The following is an 18637-nucleotide window of genomic DNA, read 5'->3' on the forward strand; positions in this document are numbered from 1 at the left end:
CTCACAGATTGACACTATGTTGTACATCAATTTTTGCTTAAGCACCAAAGTCTTTGTCACATTTTGTGCAACTTTACCAAAGTTACATCACCCTACATTATATTGCTAGTTATTCTGTGTTTTTCTGATGAATAAAACACCCACTGAAATCTTTGCATGGGTTGGTCGTCCGCGCCATCATCATAACGAACTTGAAAGGGTGGTGTTTATTCTTAACCTTAAACGAATCCATTCATTTAAAGCCCTGCTCTATTCAACCACATTTTTAAGAATAGGAAAAGGTGACTAATATTCTGAACAATCATGCTGTGCCCATCAATTTGGAATGGCAGGCTGGTCTATTTTATAATGGTCAACTCTGGGTTGCCAAGGAGAAGAGGCCAGTCAAATCATCATATTCACTGGCATAGCTGTTGTCACAGTGTGGTACCATAGTTAACAGCCACTCTTTTGCTTCCTTACACCCTTCATTAGCAGAATTTTAAATTCAGTGATTGATTCTTGCTGAATTATACCTTGTGACTCACAGCTTTGCCTACAAAATGTTTATGCTTATCAAAAAACCAGACACTGCGTCATGGTCACTGCCGTGTCCTTAGCTTTTCTTTTCTTTTTTTGCTTGTTTCCTTTAAACACTGGCTTGTGTGTATGAGTTTGTTTTGCTTCCTCTTGTTGGGTTTATTTTTCCCACTTTTTCAATTGTCACCTCTGCCCTCATTAATATCACCTCTAGTGTGCTCCTCTTGTGTAGTTACTCTGTGTGTTTCCTTGTCAGTTGTCAGTTTGTCTTTTCAGCTGTTTATCGTTCCTGTAATTCCCTGCATAACCTCCTCCTGCTTTTGTTAGTTTTGGATTTTTTTCTGTGGATTTTTCTTTGTTGGTTTTTATTCAGACTTATCTGTTCTTTCCTGAATCGCCAACCACCTTTTTGTGTGTGTGTGTGTGTGTGTGTGTCCCTTTATTTGGTTGTCCATTTGAAAAAAAAAAATATACTGATCAGGCATAACAGTATGACCACTGACAGGTGAAGCGAATGACACTGATTATCTTTTCATTATGGCACCTGTTAGTGAGTGAGACAAGTTGATGTGTTAGAAGCAAGAAAAATGGGCTAGCTTAAGGATTTCAGCGAGTTTCACAAGAGCTAAATTGTGACGGTTTGACGACTGTGTCAGAGCATTTCCCAAAGTGCAGCTCTCTGTAGGCATTACTATACATCAAAAGTGGTCCTAGGAAGGAACACTGGTGAACCCGTGATAGGTTCTTGGGCTGCCAAGGCTCATTTATGCACGTAGGGAGAAAAGGCTGGTCTGATCCAACAGACGAGCTATTGTAGCTCAAATTGCAGAAAAAGTTCATGTTGGTTCTGATAAAAAGGTGTCAGAATGCACAGTGCAGTTTGTAGCGTTTGGGGCTGTTTACCTGCAGACCAGTCAGGGTGCCTATGCTGACTCGTGTTCACTGCCGAAAGTAGCATGAGCATCAGAACTGGCCCACGGAGCAATGGAGGCAGCTGGCCTGGTCTGATGAATCATGTTTTCTTTTCTATCATGTGGATGGCCTGGTATGCATCACTTACCTGAGGAACAGCTGGCAACAGGATGCATTATGGGAGAAATGTAAGCTGGCGGGCAGTGTGATGCTTCGGGTAATATTCTGCTGGGAAACCTTGGGTTCTCTCATACATGTGGATGTTGCTTTGACACGCTGCTGACCCTTTCATCAAAACATTACTCACTGATGGCCTCTTTGTCCTCTGCCGCAAAGTAAGAAGAATCATTCAAGAATGGTTTGAATTCTCCAACAATAACTTTGAGATGTTGACTTGACCTCCAAATTCTCTAGATCTGGACAAAAAAGTCCAATCCATGGAATCCCTATCTTGAAATTTAAAGGATCACTTATTAATATCTTGGTGCGAGGTACCACAGTACACCGTAAGGGGTCTAGTGTAGTCCATGCCTCGATAACTGTTGGGGCAGCAAAACCAAAAAAGGGGCACTTACACAATATTAGGTAATGTTATCCCTAGTTGGTGTATGCACACATTGTTAATATGTTTTCAACGTTTTAATGATTTGATCATGAGAGTTTATACTGTGAATCACCCATATTTTTTTCATGAATACATCTAAAAAAAAATTGCAAATAGAAATGAAAAAAAAACCCATCAATTTGTCACGTTTTGGTTTTCTTGAGTTCTGTACTATTCCTTGGAAGGCACAGTGACTTTCTCACGTTTGCAGATGTAAATCCCAGTAAGACGACACCTTTTTATTTATATAATATTGACAGCTTTAGATGTACCAGGTCAGAACTTGTCTTTCCACCTGCTTGCAGTCCTTATTATCAAGGCTAAAGTATTTGTAGGTGACATGAAAGGTGGAAAAGTTCTGTTTTATCTAGGTCTCATTTTTCACACCACAAAAACCTGGCATTTCAACAATGGTGTGTTGACTTTTTAATACTTGCTGTAATAATACCTTTAGTTTCATATTTCATATTCTTCCCTCCATTATTAATAGTCCAACCTCACTGAGATTGCTTCATAAAGTAGTTAAAGTGACAGGAAGCTTCATGCAGGTAGCCATATAAGTGAGCTTGTATCACACGAATCATGTTCTAAAAGCTAAGATTTAATTGAAATGTTCAGCTGAAAATGAGTCACTTTACTCATGTCAAAAAGTCCCTCTCCTAACATGACTTCACACTCACTGTGTTTTTCTTGTGTTGAACTGAGATTAAATCTGAGGACGAGCAATATATTCTGAGCAATTTAAAGAAGTGTCACTGTGCTGTGCAGCAAGAATGAATCACCAGTAAATTAATGGCTGTAGAGGAAAATAAAGACCCAGTCTCATGCAATTTGGGGGAAAATACATGGAAATGAGAGAGCCTTATCCACAAGAAGTGGTGTGAGTCATCCCCATAGAAATGCCATTGAGTACGGTTTTATTCAGTGTGTCTACTTTCTTTTTTCCAGTGTCAGCACGGGTCTGCATAGCCTTGTGCTTTTAGTTGAGCTCTACTGAATTCAGGGAAGAATTCCATGCTCTTTTTAATCATGCTGCTGAGAAAGAAAAGTGGTGTTTTGGGTCTTGAGTTTGGATCCATGGAGTTTTGATACAAATCCTTAGCTATACTTTTAGATTCTGCACTTTCAAAGAGGCTATTAGTGCAAGATGTCAGGGATAAATAAATACTGCTCTTTAATACTGCTCTCACATACGTCCATGAATTACGCAGCTAGAGCAAACAGCTGGGTGACTACAGCTGTCATGGAGACAGCCTATTTATTTAAGTAATGCAAGATTTACTAAGCAAACATACAGAGAAGCTTAATGAAACCTAGTATAAACTACAGTGCACATCATCACCAGGTTATTTAAATGTATAGTAGTACTATTACATCACCATGGTGCTGGTGCCTGATGTCTGTTTATTTAAAGTAACTCAAAATATGTTCAGAATATACATGAGTCACTTCCTTTCTTTCTGCAAAAGCCATTGCAATATAGCTGATTTATTTCTTCCATGAGACTGCCAGTGAAGGCATGTTGAGTGTAAATCTTCTTACCAAACAGCCGCTGACTGACAGGAGCATCCACTACAGTCTTTCACTCTGTAGAATATGGAAAGTACACATTACCATATCATGAGATTATAGTAAGCCATTTACAGGCTTGCAGCTTTAGAGACAGCTTCTTAAAGAACAGCAAAAATCAGCGTAAAGATCATGCAGTGGAGCTTTGAGATATGCTAAATATTAACTTTGCTGTTGAGCTCCAAAGAAGCAGGCGACGTTTGAGACCACCATGAACCATACTTCCATTTAATCACCTGCTAACCAAAAGCTGAGAGCTGTGTGGCGTTACAAAACTGAAACAAAACGTTGTCAAGCACCACTTTTACCAGACGCTATTATAAGCAGTAATTTTTTCAAAACTATTCCCACAGTTGTTGCAATTTCCATCCTCTAGCTTAAAATGACACCATTATTTATTGATGTGGTGTTTCCCAAGCTGATATGGAACCCCTCTCAATAATTAATCTAATGCAAGGCCCGGCCATGCTGAGAGAGCGGCGTGCTGCTGTTGTTGATGCTCCCACTAAAGGAGCACAGTGATCATTTGGCCCCAGTCTGGGTTATTTCCATCTCCCCGTTTATCACTTTTATTATAGCTGTGATGAAACACGGCGCGTGCCTTCATAAAGCACTTACGGGCCTCTGCTTGTTTAATACATTCCTCTGCCTGTGGCAGGCCTGCACTAATCTAATTTACCCACAAGTCACTGTGGCTAATATCACAGCGCACACATGCCCATGCTACTACTCTTATCACAACGCATCTCATAAGAACCCTGATACATACATGAACATATACATATGTAAGTAAAATGCTACGATTCTTATTACTCATAAGTTTACCGCTGTTGCCACAAATAATTCATTCAGCTTTGCCAGATTCATATGAGTTTGAGCTGAGCTTAAAACGGGTTAGTGTACTTAACTTCATCCCAGTCCTCCAGGTCTCACCATGGAATAATTAGGATGTGCAGTTTTTGAGGTCAGCTGCTTGTATTTGAAATCTTATTGTTTCAGATGTTAGCCAGCATTCATGAGCTTTATGAAGGTTAAAACTCTTGCATGTGGTCAAATTTAGTAATGCACTTTATTTAACCCCATTCATTGAAGTATAGGCAAATTTTTATTTCAGTTATTTTCTAATAATTAAAACTATCAAACCCATTTGTGTAATGACACTGTGATGAAACCAGTAAGAACTAGTTTATCATCACTATAAAATAAAAAGTGTAACCATGACATTCGCAGACAAAACATACCAAAGATCAAATGGCTCAGTGCTGTGGTCTTTCTACCCTATGGTCCTGCTGTACATCTTCAACTATACATCCTAAGGGATGCTGTCATAAGCTTTAGTAAGTGCACAAAGACTGGATTAGCAAATTCCCATAACTGCTTGAGTGTCCTCCCAAGAGCAAAGAGCTAATCCATCGTTTCTCAAAGGCACTGAATGTGAGTCTCGAATCTGAAGTCTGTCTGTCTCGATCCAGCTAAAGTTTTCTCTGGGAGGACTGATAAATGGAGCATACTCAGTGGACTTCTTTCTAAAAAGCAGGAAATGCAATTCTCACCTGTAAGAACAGTCTGCATAGAGTCTTCTCCTCAATTTTTGAGTTATATAAGAGGCAAAAGAAAATCCTTTTTCTGATCCTCATCCTTTCTAGAACTCAAAAGTTGCTTTCTGTGACCATAAAAACTGGTTTTGGTCTACAGATATCTGTCTGCTTTTTTGTGATTCATCACAAGTCTTGAATGTTCCCCTTGGCTCACATAAAATCCATATTCATGAGATGGTTGTTAAGATTATTTGATCTCTTACATTAAATTATACCTGAGGTTGCAGGCACTCTCAAATACACCTGAGCAAGCACACATGCAAGTGTTGGGGAACAGAACCTCTAGGCCATTCATTTATCCTGATCAGGGAAGACCAGTGAAATCAAATGCCAAAGCTTAATGATTTTCTCAGTGAATTTAATGTAAGCTGACAGGATAATAATAGCCCAGCTACTTTATTGGTACAAGAATACACACTGCCGTAAGATTGCATTGTAATAAGTGCTGTTTGTGCACTGGGATAAATAATGAATTAAATAATTAATAATATATACTCATATATGTACTCATTTTAACTGATCATACACTGTACATCACAGTATAAAGAAAACATAGTTAAGGCCTAAACTTTTAGAAAGTGGAGTTATTCTAGGAAAGTGGTTTGAATGAATATGTGTGATTAGTTTTTATGCTTTTTTGTCTGTAAATATGCTGTAAAGCAAATTTAATGGGGTTCTCAATGTGCAGCCTGTGGGCTAGTGCTGGCCTTTTCTAGTATTAAACTTTACTCATGTACCTAATAAGAAAAGAATGGACTATTAATCTATAGTTTTTATCAATATCATACCATTATATAGGAACACAGAGCAAGAGCATAGGGGATTCTCTTCAATCAATATCTAACAGACTAAACTTTTCTAATACTGAAATACACAGCTGTTGTAAAGAAATATAACAAAAAACACTACAATTACAACAATTACTAACAGAAATCATCATCCTCTGAGCAGATATATGACAAACACTACAATAAAAACATAAGCCGGTGGAGCAGTCAGTTATATGATGGCTCACTTAATTGGCACTCAAAACGGTGAGAACTCCTGATCTCAACACAAAATACACTTGCATGAGAGGCATCAACTAGACTATAATAGAAAAGATATTTTAGAGTGGCTGCTGACAGAGGATGTTGTAAAATTACCGTAGCATTTTACTTCAGCCACATTTAAATACTTGACTTGCACAAAGGAATGCGAGCAGTCTGGTTGCCATTTTTGCTACAGGAAATAAATATATTCATGTCATTTCAGCCACTTAGGAAAAGTATGAAGTGTGTTAGCAACTGTATGTCAGTGAAAGAGGGTTAGATTAAACTAATTAATATGTCTAATTCTCTGCAGTTCAGTGAGATGATATGGCAGTAATGATATTTACTATGTAATGTGATGTAGCATTACCAATTAAGACAACTTAATAACTCTGTTTTTAAAGCCCAATTACTATGAACTTCATGAGTGTTAAATCTTGAAAAAGATGATGCATGAAAGACTTCGTTACCAAGGCCTTTTTTTCAGTCCTTATGTTGAATATAAAACAAAAGACAATCTCACTACAAAGCCTGTTGTATAAGGTCTTAAATGTGTGTCCGTTTATCTTAATAGCAGGTTATTATATTTCACAGTTTCATGATGTTTTGACTATAAAAGGGTTTTAATCCAAATATAGCACAGATCCAATTATTTCCTCCACAGCAGTAAAACCAAAGGGAGAGAAAGCAGTGAGAGAAGCAATTCCCACAATGAAATCACATGACCACAAACCACATAACAGAGCTGCAGTTTATCTACTCAAAAACAATAAAACTGTGCTTTAACTGGAAACATATAGCATTTCCTCCCTGTAGCCAACAGTGTTTTGCCGCTTAACTCTGAGTTTAAGGATGCTGAAGAACACTTAACTTCAGATCGATAATGTTTCAGTCTTTGTCTCCCAGTGGAGCAAGTGAAGCCTTACTGAAGTTCAGTGAATCTTATTAGTATGGAACACAACACCATCCATACATTACAAGTGTTTGGTCAGCTGCCTATGGGCAGTTTATTCTGCTGCTTTATCCTACTTATTTTAGTCAAAGCAAATAATGAGCACAGGACAAAGTTACAGTGTCCTTTGATTTCAGTAATACAAACTGCATCACAGTGCAGAGTCAGGTACATTACTAGGGACAACAGGATTATATCATAATGCACAACAGAAAAATCAAGATCAGAAGTTCTTTACTTAGTCAAACCACTTAAAATGTGCTGTAAGAGACACTGAAACCATTGTAGAACTTGTATGTGTTTACCTCTGCTGCGGCTATAAAAAGCATGTCTGCTTGCGTACCCGAGTGAGGAAATATTTTCTCAGAAGACTAGTAATCTTGATGAATGGCTTTTGCAATTATCTTTCATTCCTCTTCATTTATATTCTAAAGTGTTGGACAGAGACAAATCATCCTGCGTCTTTTTTGTTGTTTCATAACTACTATGGATATTGACCATCAGTTACTCACTCACACACACAGGCAAACACAGGCAGACACGCACACACACTAAGATATGGCATATACTAACACTCGAGTGCACATATTAGCATAGCATAGTGATTAAGTGGGATTGCTATAGTTTACACTACAGAGCTAAGCAGATGGAGCGAGTGGGAGGTACAGGCTCTGAAAATGTTGTGGATTTAGAGGTTTCACAGGTGTATCACCATCCATTAAAACAGAAGAATGGAGACTGTGCGTGCGTGTGTGCGTGTTTGTGCATGTGTGTGTGTTCATGTGTGAGTGAGAGAGTGAGAGCGAGAGGGATGCGCCTTTCTATTTTTGCTCCTGGGCTGGTCAGCAGGCTTGTCCTGGTGAGTCTGGGTATATGTCATGACAATGACATACAGACACACTGACAGAGGAGATGGAGGGTCAGCCCAGTGCATCCTGGGAAAGGTCTAGTTAGTGCACAGCTTGACACAACTAAACATGATCAGTTCATGTTAGGTTGTGCTTTGGTGTTTGCTAAAAATGTATCAAATACTTATTAATTGCATGATTCTACTAAGTTATTTCTCGTGGCAGGTTTTTCATTATAGATGCATTTCGGAAAGACTGTTCTGAATTAACTGACAAATTAGTTGTAATTTTGCCTTTGTACACCATCACAGTGGATTTTAAATCAGACAATCAAGATATGATTGAAGTCAGAATTTCAGCTTTAATTCAAGGGCTTTACAAAAGCATTGCATTAAGTGTTTAGGAGTCGCAATAATTCTTATACATAATCACCCATTGTCAAATAAACTAGCATATGTTTACATGTAAGGAATGTTTTCAATACTTGATGAAAATCCTTTGCAGTCATTGACTGCCTGTCTAGTGTCCATGGACACCAAATGTTGTTTTCTCCTTTGAAGTGCTCTGCAGCTACCTTCAATTGCTGTGTGTTTGTGGTTTTCTGCCTTCAGTTTTGTCTTCAGTAACTGAATAGCATGCTTTCCTTTTGTTGAAATCAAGGGACTGACTTGCCCATTGAAGAACATCCCATTTCTTTGCCTTGAAAAAGTCTCGGGTTGCTTTTACAGTTTGCTTTGCACCATTATACATTTCCACTGTGAAAAGCTGGTTCCCTTCTTCTTCATTCCTTCCCTTTCCCATCATGTTAATACAAGTTAATTTTGGTTTCATTTGTACAAAGAACCTGTACCAGTTTTGTTAGATGTTTTCTGGTAATGTGGCCTTCCGGTTCTTGAGTGTAACCAGTGGTTTGCACCTTGTCGTAAACCCTCTATGTTCACATTCATAAAAACTTGGCTGTAAGCTTTAACAATGATGCATCTACGAAAATATTCTTGACTTGGCTAAATATTATGAAGTTGTTTTTGTTAACCAATGAAAGAATTTTGTAATCATCCAATTTAGATGTCTACTGCGGACTTTAAAGATTTTTAGTGTTGCACTGGGCAGCCAGTGCATGCTCTCTTTTTAAGAACATACCAGATTACTAATATGTCCATTCCCAATGGCCTAATGATAGCTGATAATAGCTCTGTCATGATTAGCGTGATCAGGAGCCACAAATTCAGACTTTGAAGGAATATAGGATGTAACAAAAATTACATTGTTTAATTAAGATGATTTAAATAACAGCATGAGAAGAAAAGTGCACGTGTGCACACACACACACACAAACAAACAAACCTCTACAACAGCCATACAAGGGAACAAGGGAATTTGTTGAGACAGAGACTGTTGGAACAGTTCTATTTAAACACATGAGAGTAATTAGAAGAAGTGGACACAACAGGTAACAAGACTCAGACAATTACAATCAAATGACACATGACAAATTAAAGCTAAACATAAGACACTAGAGACAAGTAACAATACTAAATAGGAAGAAACTAACAAATATAGATGCCAGACACACACACGTACAGTCACAATTAGATGTTGATACCTTGGATCAACATCTCTTTGGACCTCATATTGAGAGTTCTAGTGAACGTCTACCAAATGTATGCTCAACCCTTAGAATCATCTCTAGATTTCTTTATCTGCTTAATTTGTCATGAAATAAGGAGAGAACAGGCCACACTGGTCATTTAGCATTCAGCACGTGAAGTAGCTTCACTGGCACAAAGAAGAGAGTGATGTTGTCAGCAAGACTTCATGTTCAGACAGAAACCAAGGCAAATTTGTTAAAGTGGAACACCACACGAAACAGAGTAAATAAAATAAATTGATTAGATCCAAGTTTGCTGGGCCAGTACAAGTAGGCATGTAAACTCTTTACACTAGCTGAAAATGTTAAAACAACACGGAAAAATTCATGTGTATCTTAGAGATATATACCATGAAACTGCTGTGTTCATATCTGTTGCTTTACACTAGTGAAAAGCTAGAGATATATACCATGAAACTGCTGTGTTCATATCTGTTGCTTTACACTAGTGAAAAGTGAATTCGCTCAGTCTGATAGTCTGATGGAGACAGGTTCTTAAAGAAGAGCACTTTTCATCAATTTAAGTTAAAAAAAAAAAACCCTCATTAAGGTTTTGGAATAATAATAAGTGCAGCACAGCTGACATGTGTTACCTGAGGGGTTTGTTCAAAAATCTGATGTGATACTGAGTGATATGAAAGTGTGGACAGGATTCATCATAGATTCACACATTGTCCGACATGATATGTCTCAGCAGGCCTGAGCATAGATTGTGGTTCACACATGAACCAGTCCTTCAGTGCAGTTATTCTCCTATCCCCTATGATTGTGGTGTTGGATAGAGACATATTAATCAGAGTCATCTGGCCTTCTTTGTTCTCCATCGTCTCCCTGCGTTCTTGTCCTCTCTCTTAATTTGATCTCACTTTCTGTTTAGTTTTGCCTTTCCCTTCTCTTTCTCCCGTTCTCACATATCTGCCTATGACTTTCTCTGACTCTGCAGTTTTGTGTCACTTATGTGAACACTGTGTCTTCTGAAGGGCAGAGTCAGATATTTTATAGTGTCCTTTACAACAAAGACAAAATATATCCTATATGTACAGTACAGTGTACAAGGAGCAAGAAAATTTCACTTGCTGTACATCCACTCCATGGTGACACGCCTCAAAGGAAACATTTTAAGACATACTGCAATAAATGTCCATTATTATATAGAGAGGATATCAAGGGAGAGGTATAACAGTGAGTGTCTGCAAACAGAAAACACAGTGGAGACTCTGTCAAAGCCTGCATTTCTCGTCAACCTTGTCAAAATTGATTAAATTATTAATGCAGAAAAGTACTATCAGACTTTGATCCTACTGTTAACTGGAAAGTGTCTCAATGGCAAAGAGTTCGTTTTTTCAGGATATCAGTGTTCCCAAATACACTGCCAATGCAGTCAAAGCATAACTGGTAGGGATGGGAATTGATAAGAATTTAGAAATTCTGATTCCATTATCGATATCACTTATCGATTCTCATTGGGTTCTTATTGGCTATACTTTGAGAGTCACCACCATCGCTAAGCAACATATCAAAGACATTACATTTGTGCAAATTAATTGCATTCTGTGTGGTCAAATGTTTGTGCATGTTGGAGGTATTTTGCCTGTTGGGGTAATTACTGAAAAAAAGTAATGTATTACACATATTACACAGAACACTTTCCTTAAAAGTAATGCAGAACATTATTTAAATACTCGCAGGAGAAATTAACTTGTTACACTACTCATTACATCTGTTGTTACATGAAACACGTTGTCTACATATGCTACAGTCTCCCACACCAACACAAATCCCTATTCTAATGAAGACACATATCTAATCTTTCTCCTACTATTTAAGTATGAATACAAAGCAAAGATAAAAACCAGTACAAAGAAACATGGAAACATTGTTACCTGTTGAAGTTCAGGGTCTGGTTGCTGGGCGTGGGTCTGCATTCACTCAGTTTTAACACAGTCTGGGTTCTGGGCTAGCTTAGCATTAGCATGCTGTATATGCTGGTACTTGCAAAGAGCCAAAGCTGTGTTAGACGTATAATGCAGTTGTGTCTGTTCTGGATGCAGTTTGCACTTTACCATTGTGCGCTCACCCTTTTGTGCAATAAAAATAAAAATAATGAGATTCAACCGGCACAGCAGACTTCACTGAGAAGTCAAAAATTCATCAAGCATAACGTTTAACGACTAAAATAATTTCTCTCTTCAAAAGTGCAAGTAAATTACTGCAATTTTGGTGTCCTAAAAAACCCCGATCTGCTTTACTATTTGTTCTGCTTTTTTAAAACATAACATTTAAAAATAAATGGATAATAACAATAATTGTAGCATTAAAAATATCATATTGATTGTGCATACTGATGTAACCATTACAGCAATATAAAAAAGTGAATGACCACACCTATTGTTCCTAGCTGACTGAAGTCCATTCATTCAACATAGGAGAAGTGTATGTGAAATGCATGTGTATGTCACGAAAACCCCTTTGCCTTTTTAAATCAGTTAAGGTAACTGTTCCCTTTTCTTTCTCAACATCACGTTTGAGCTGTACTACAAGCCCAAGAGGGGTGAAATATTGCAGTGTTGTCCATCAGAGATGATTTTTGCTGGCATTGTTATAACACGCCAAATTACTTCTCATGGTTCATTTTGCATTCAGTGGGAGCTATGCGTCTTAATGATGCAGTTAAATCTAAATAAGGACTTCACTAAAATAGATTTTTAATGAGTCACATTGGGTACATGCAGCTTTTTGTAAAGCCATATTTACTCTGAGTTAAACTGCTAGTTCCAAAAGTGAATAATGTGTAGATATATATATATATACATCTGTATGTGTGTGTGTGTGTTACAGTATCCTGGCGCTCCCCCATATCTCACCTGGCTCAGCGTGTCTCCCGTTCACTTAAGACTTATTCCTCCATGCAGTGACCTGAGTTTGATTCATCCTCTGGCCCTTTGCTTCACTTCATCTCCCCGTCTATCTCTCCCACTTTCCAGTCCATCTTCACTATTTTGGTCAAGTACAGGCCCACAGAAACAAAAAGAAATCTAAAAAATAGTCAGAGATTTAGATTTTTTGGCTGCATTGCATGACAAGGCCTATATCTTCTTTCCAGTCTGCATTTTCCTTAGCCTACTCACTGTCTTGCTGCTTTTTCGGGTCTTTTTCTGCAGCAGAAATGTTTCAGAGCGTTCACAGATGGCTGCTGCCTCCATATGAATATTTGATAGCCTTCATATATCTCCCTTGAGGGTAGTGAAATATTAAAACATTTTCTGGTGGCCGTTTTGACTTTTCAGAGGCTCAAAAAGAAAAAAAAAAGATGGACTTCCTGATGAGACAGAAATAAATCAGCTCGATGTGGCGCTATTATTATGTCTTTAAATGTCCTCTTCATTTCATAATGCATGATGCTGTTTCCTGCTCTGTCTGTAATGTGGAGTCTAGATTTTGATTCCAAGTGTTTGTGTGTAGAGTAAACAACATTGATCTGCTTGGGGTTCATTAACTGTGTCCCAGTATGCAACTACTGTGAGGGAGGATGGAGACTGTGGAGTCATGTGAAGTGAAATTACTCATCTCATTTTTTCCCCTACCCTTCTGACTTTAATATCCCTTAGTAATGGGCACATTGGTTGAATCTTCTCATATTATCTCATGTCATGTCTCTTTCAGCGGGACGCCAAAGGACAGTACTTGTTTGACCTCATCTGCCACCATCTTAACCTGCTGGAGAAAGACTACTTTGGCATTAGATATGTTGACCCAGACAAGCAGAGAGTAAGTATGAATCTTCTTCATAACAAACCCACCAAATAGAAAAATAAAACAAAACAAATCAAAAAAAAATTCCCTCTGTCACTAAAACCCAACCTTTTAATATTTACATTTCCCAACAATAATTATCTCTTGTTAACTTTCTTACATTATTTGAAGTTTTGTTCACCTTTTAGATCATTTGTGAGCACAAGTTAGCTGGGTCCTTGTCCTTAAAAATCCATTTTATGCCTCAAAAAGGTTATACAGCATTGAGATTCACACGCTACGCTGGATTTAAAGGATAACCGTATTCAAATGTAAATCTTAAAAGCGCTGAAGAAAATAATGGGAAGCTGATGCAAGGATAAGAAAGCATTCGGGTCTATTTAAGGATTCTGAACAGATGGGTAGATCTACAGATTAATAATAAAAGCTGGCAAAAAGCCAACCTCTTTGACTGAAGTGAATATGAATTAAATTAAAAAAAATGATAAAGTGATAGGTAGATTTGCAGAGCTTGAACTGAGGACTCCTTAATTATTCAACCTTTAACTGTAAATAAGATTACAAATTCTTTAAAAGGTCTAAAAAGGTTTATTCGTTTTACTTTCTCAAAGGTCACTTCAGTATTTTACTTCAGTGGTGATAGTTTTACATTTTTCAGCCTCCACCAGCAATCCAACAACCACACATTTTGCACACCCCACATCTCTGCAGCACTTACCACACACATCCATTTTTTTATGTTTTGTTTTTGTGAACCAAACAAATAAATTGGAAGCCAAGGGACCAAAGTAAAGTAATCAGATGGAGGTTACCTTACAGCCTCTAAATACACAGTCATAAGCGAAACACATGCTATTTAATGCTAAGAACGCGCAATCCCATAGGCTCTGAGATAGTGGATGATTCAGAAATTAACCTGGAATAACGATGCTTTGTTGTACAGCATTTCACATCACCATTCCCATCATGTATGACTGCATTTGCTCGTCATACATGATAAGACTTTTTGCTGGATCTTTGTGTAAATCTTTCAACTCTAGCTCAACACAATGAAAAGATAGGAGACACCTTGAGGGCTATTCAGCATTGCGTTTTACACATGCATTATTTATCAGGTTGATATCTCAAGGAGGCAGATCTTGTAGAGAACAAAAATCCTCAAAAAAAAATTGCCCCAGAAAACTAACCGACCTTGCCTCAGCCAATCGCCCTCCCTTTATAGCATCTTATGCTACCCTGTGTTAACTTCCGTGCCTCATTGTCAAACTGTAATTATCTCACTGATTAAAACCACTTATGAATCTTGATGGTTGGTGCTCAAAATAAACAGAAAAGCAGCACTCTCCTGATTATCTTCTAAATGTCTTTCTTTTCTCTGCATGGTGACTGTGTTGGAGGGAGTCTAAATAAACAGAAGGCGAGGCGATGGGAGTAATTCTACTGTGCCTTCCAGCTATAGATTTTAAGTCATCATGCTCAGCTGCTGAGTAATCAGACCCCAGACTGACAGTTTGGCAGATACCGAATCAGTGTTCAAAGTGCAGGTCTTTACTTCTCTTTCTCTTCCCTACAGCACTGGTTGGAGTTTACAAAGTCAATTGCCAAACAAATGAAATGTAAGTATTTAGTTTGAGATCCCTGATGAGTTTGTGGATACTTTTTTTGGTTTATTCCTCTTCCAAGATGTCCAGAGTTGATTAGAGTAAAACCCCTGAAAGAAATATATCTCCTGTTTGTAGCCCAGCCTCCATTCACCATGTGTTTGCGTGTCAAGTTTTACCCACCTGACCCCGCTGCCCTGAAAGAGGAAATCACCAGGTAAGACATTAAGATAGCTTAGTGGGCTCCACATGGGAAAAGGTGGGGTTAATTTATGTCATGTTCTTCTTCTGTGGGAGACCTTTTGAAGTTTAAAATATGATAATTTTATCATATTATGCCTGATTTTGCTTAGGGCTAATTTTCATCTGCAGATCACAGCTGAACTTTTTGCACAGTAATCAAGCGAATACAAACAAAATGACACATTGCAGAAGTGCACACAGTAATAAAATATGCCATCAACAAATGATATTTCACTGTAAGGTGTCAGTTTTTACAACTGCCTGCCACTAACTGAGCTCTGAGGCTGATGGTGGCAGAGTTCACATCTCTTCACAGTCATGTTTTGCATTTCTACGTGACTTAAATGCCTTTATTACAACCAGCAAGTATGCTAATGTCACACTGTCTGCAGCCATTTGTATTGACTACTGGGAAAACTAGAAAAAATAAATAGATAACAAATGTAAAAAATTAAAATAAAAACCAGATGTGCAAGAAAAAAGGGGGTTTTAATGCATACCAAGAAAACTGAGCGACTCATTTTCACTTGCAAATTTCCTTTTATCAGGTCATGGGGATCTGTCACTTGCAATTTCAGAATAGGGTCAAGATGTCTGCCATTACACTGAAATGGGACTGCCAATCATGACGCTCAAAGAAAAGAGAAAAAAAACAAATTACAGATACACAGTGGAAAAAACTGCAGTGTCAGGCTATGTCCACACGTACCCGGGTATTTTTGAAAACGCAGATTTTTCTATGCGTTTGCACCTTTCGTCCACACGTAAACGGCGTTTTCGGTCAGTGAAAACGGAGATTTCTAAAACTCCGGCCAGGGTGGATATTTTCTAAAACCCGTTTTGCATTTACGTGTGGACGAGAAAAACGGAGAAAACGCAGCGTCAAAGGTGTGCGCCTTTTTTGACGTCACACTGTGCGCCACGTTGTTGTTTCGATGAAATGAATTTCTACAATACTGTTACTGTTAATTGTCCTCTCTGCAGTGTTTAAATGCTTACATATACACACACAGTTACTGTCCCTCCACACATACGACTCGGTTCTGCTTCTATGCCCCAGCTTTGTTTACTATTTCCCACCGAGGCTTCTAGACTTCTGATTGGCCAACATTTCTACACGGTTAGGAATATAGCGCCACCTGCTGCTTTGGCATGTTCCTAGCAGCGTTTTCCTTCATTTCTGCCTTTACGTGTGGACGGGATTATTTTTTAAAACGAAAACGGAAAATCTCCGTTTTCAAAAATACCCGTGTACGTGTGGACATAGCCTCAGCTTCTAGCATTTTTATTTGGAGCTCAGGGCATTACAAAATACTGAAGGGCAAACTTGAGTTCCTTTTGTTGTGCTTCAAGTTAGCTTACATCATTATTATTATTATTATTATTATTATTATTATTATTATTATTATTATATGTGTGTGGAATATTCCTTTTAAACACAACTTAAAGCAGAAAATGTGTATAGATGTCTACCTTTTTGCTTCTTAAACTCAACAATCTAAGAAATGCTGACACAGATCAAACTTAAATGGCGGATATAAAATAATAAAAGTCTCCACAGCAAAGAGAGACTTTTATTGAACCAAAAGGGGGTGGGGAAGACGTCTTTTTCTTCTGCCCGTACTTATCTCATAAAATCCAATCAGATAATGCCTTTTTATGCTTCTGTAGCTGGCTTTTACAAAATGGAAGAATGAATAATACCACTGCAACTTAGACGAGATTATTAGGAAATCCTATTTGATTTTACATAAGGAATCCTTTTCAGTAAATTGTTATTCGCTTAAGGAAAAAAAAACCCTGGAAAGTATAATAGCAATTTTAATGGGAACATTGAAAACGGTTTTCAACTTGGCCTCTTTATTAATGAGTCAAAATGACCCTCTAAATTATCTAAAGTCCAGTATTAAAATGGGCAAGTGGTTATGAAGTTGCAGAAACCCACGCTTTTCAGTTTCTAAGAGTACTCTGAGTTCAGCACAGTGGCCTGTGTGCAGAGAGGATTTGAGTGTTTCCTTTTGTGTAAGCTGTGGTGTCATGAAGCTCTGTGCCACTACTGTACGGCGTGCAGCATCTATGACAGCTGAACAAACTGCTGTGAGGAGTGAGCCGGAGAGCTTCCAAGTGCACAGATCCCTGTAAATCACATCCCTCGACTGGTTGTCACGCAATGAAATCTCTTATTCACAATCCAGCTCATTTTGATAGACCAGCGCGCCGGCAAGGCAGAGCCCCTCCATCCTCATCCATCTGTTCCGACTAGAGGCTTTTACAGACAAATGAATGCGTAGCGCATAAGCAAAAATATATCTAAATAATACCAGTTATTTCACAGCAATCCTGCTTTTGTGTATCCTAAAAGAAACTTAGGTACCATGCAAGATTTTGTAACCGATGAGGTGGCAAAGGCAGTAGAAATTACATAAAAATGAACCTTGTATGAAACTTGCACATATTGAAGACAACAAGTAATAACCTCAGTAATGTAAAATGCTCAATAACCACACTTTTTCCCAGCAATGCTTAACACTTCTATGCTATTTATTGCTTTGCTGCTTGGAGAGAACCAGAATCACAGCAGTATGAAATGACTTTAGGGTGAGCAAACTGACAGACAGGAATTTTGGATGTTGTAGAAGAGACCAGAAGATGAAGTTGTACCCAGAGGGTTTCTCCATGAACCTGCAATCATATTTTAAATCAATCTCAATTCCCAAAATGATTATGTATAAGCTCGAAACTCCTGCGACAGACTGGTCCAGACCTGTCCAGGGTGTGCTCTGTCTCACACCCTCTTCAGCCTCTTCATGAACATGTAGAGAAGCTGGGGAAGGCTGAAGCAGCAGAGGATGATGGATGGATGGATGGATGGATGGATGGATGGATGGATGGATGGATGGATGGATGGATGGATGGATGGATGCTCATGCTCTGTGTGAAATTAGAATAAATTTTCACCTTCTTAAATGCATGACCAGTCCATTTCAGAAGACTGGACATAAGATGATGACTCATTTTTCTCAAAAATTGTGTTATAAGTGAATTAAAAAATGGGCTCCAAAAAGGCCAGAGTGTTTTCAAAAGTTACATTTATGTATTTTACATTTTACTGTGTAGCACTACAAGGTTGCTTATTCGTAGTAAACACAGACATACAATCTCAAGTCACCTTAAAACACTCGTGTCATAATCTGTCATCATGTCTTTCACTCTAAACACTTTATAGAAATCAGCCTCAGCTCTTATTTGGTACCCTCAGAATTTCATCTTCTAACAGTGACTTCCCATATACTATATACGCAGCCTCAAAAGGCACTTTAATTTTAAATTGTAAACATCTAGACGTCCAATGAGTAATG

At 38.1% G+C, this 18637-nt stretch overlaps 1 protein-coding gene across 1 annotated transcript in view; it reads left to right on the forward strand.

The window, feature by feature from the left end:
- The first annotated feature begins 1591 nt into the window (after positions 1-1591).
- LOC116314717 (FERM domain-containing protein 5-like) overlaps positions 1592-18637 on the forward strand; it is a 32831-nt gene continuing 15785 nt past the window's right edge. The window contains exons 1-4 of the mRNA XM_039612206.1: positions 1592-1619; positions 13345-13449; positions 15008-15050; positions 15174-15252. Of these exons, the coding sequence (XP_039468140.1) occupies positions 1602-1619; positions 13345-13449; positions 15008-15050; positions 15174-15252 (245 nt within the window). The 5' untranslated portion in view covers positions 1592-1601. The remainder of the gene's footprint in view (positions 1620-13344; positions 13450-15007; positions 15051-15173; positions 15253-18637) is intronic.

The sequence above is a fragment of the Oreochromis aureus genome, linkage group 1, assembly GCF_013358895.1.
Source record: "Oreochromis aureus strain Israel breed Guangdong linkage group 1, ZZ_aureus, whole genome shotgun sequence".
In the NCBI taxonomy this organism is placed as follows: Eukaryota; Metazoa; Chordata; class Actinopteri; order Cichliformes; family Cichlidae; genus Oreochromis; species Oreochromis aureus.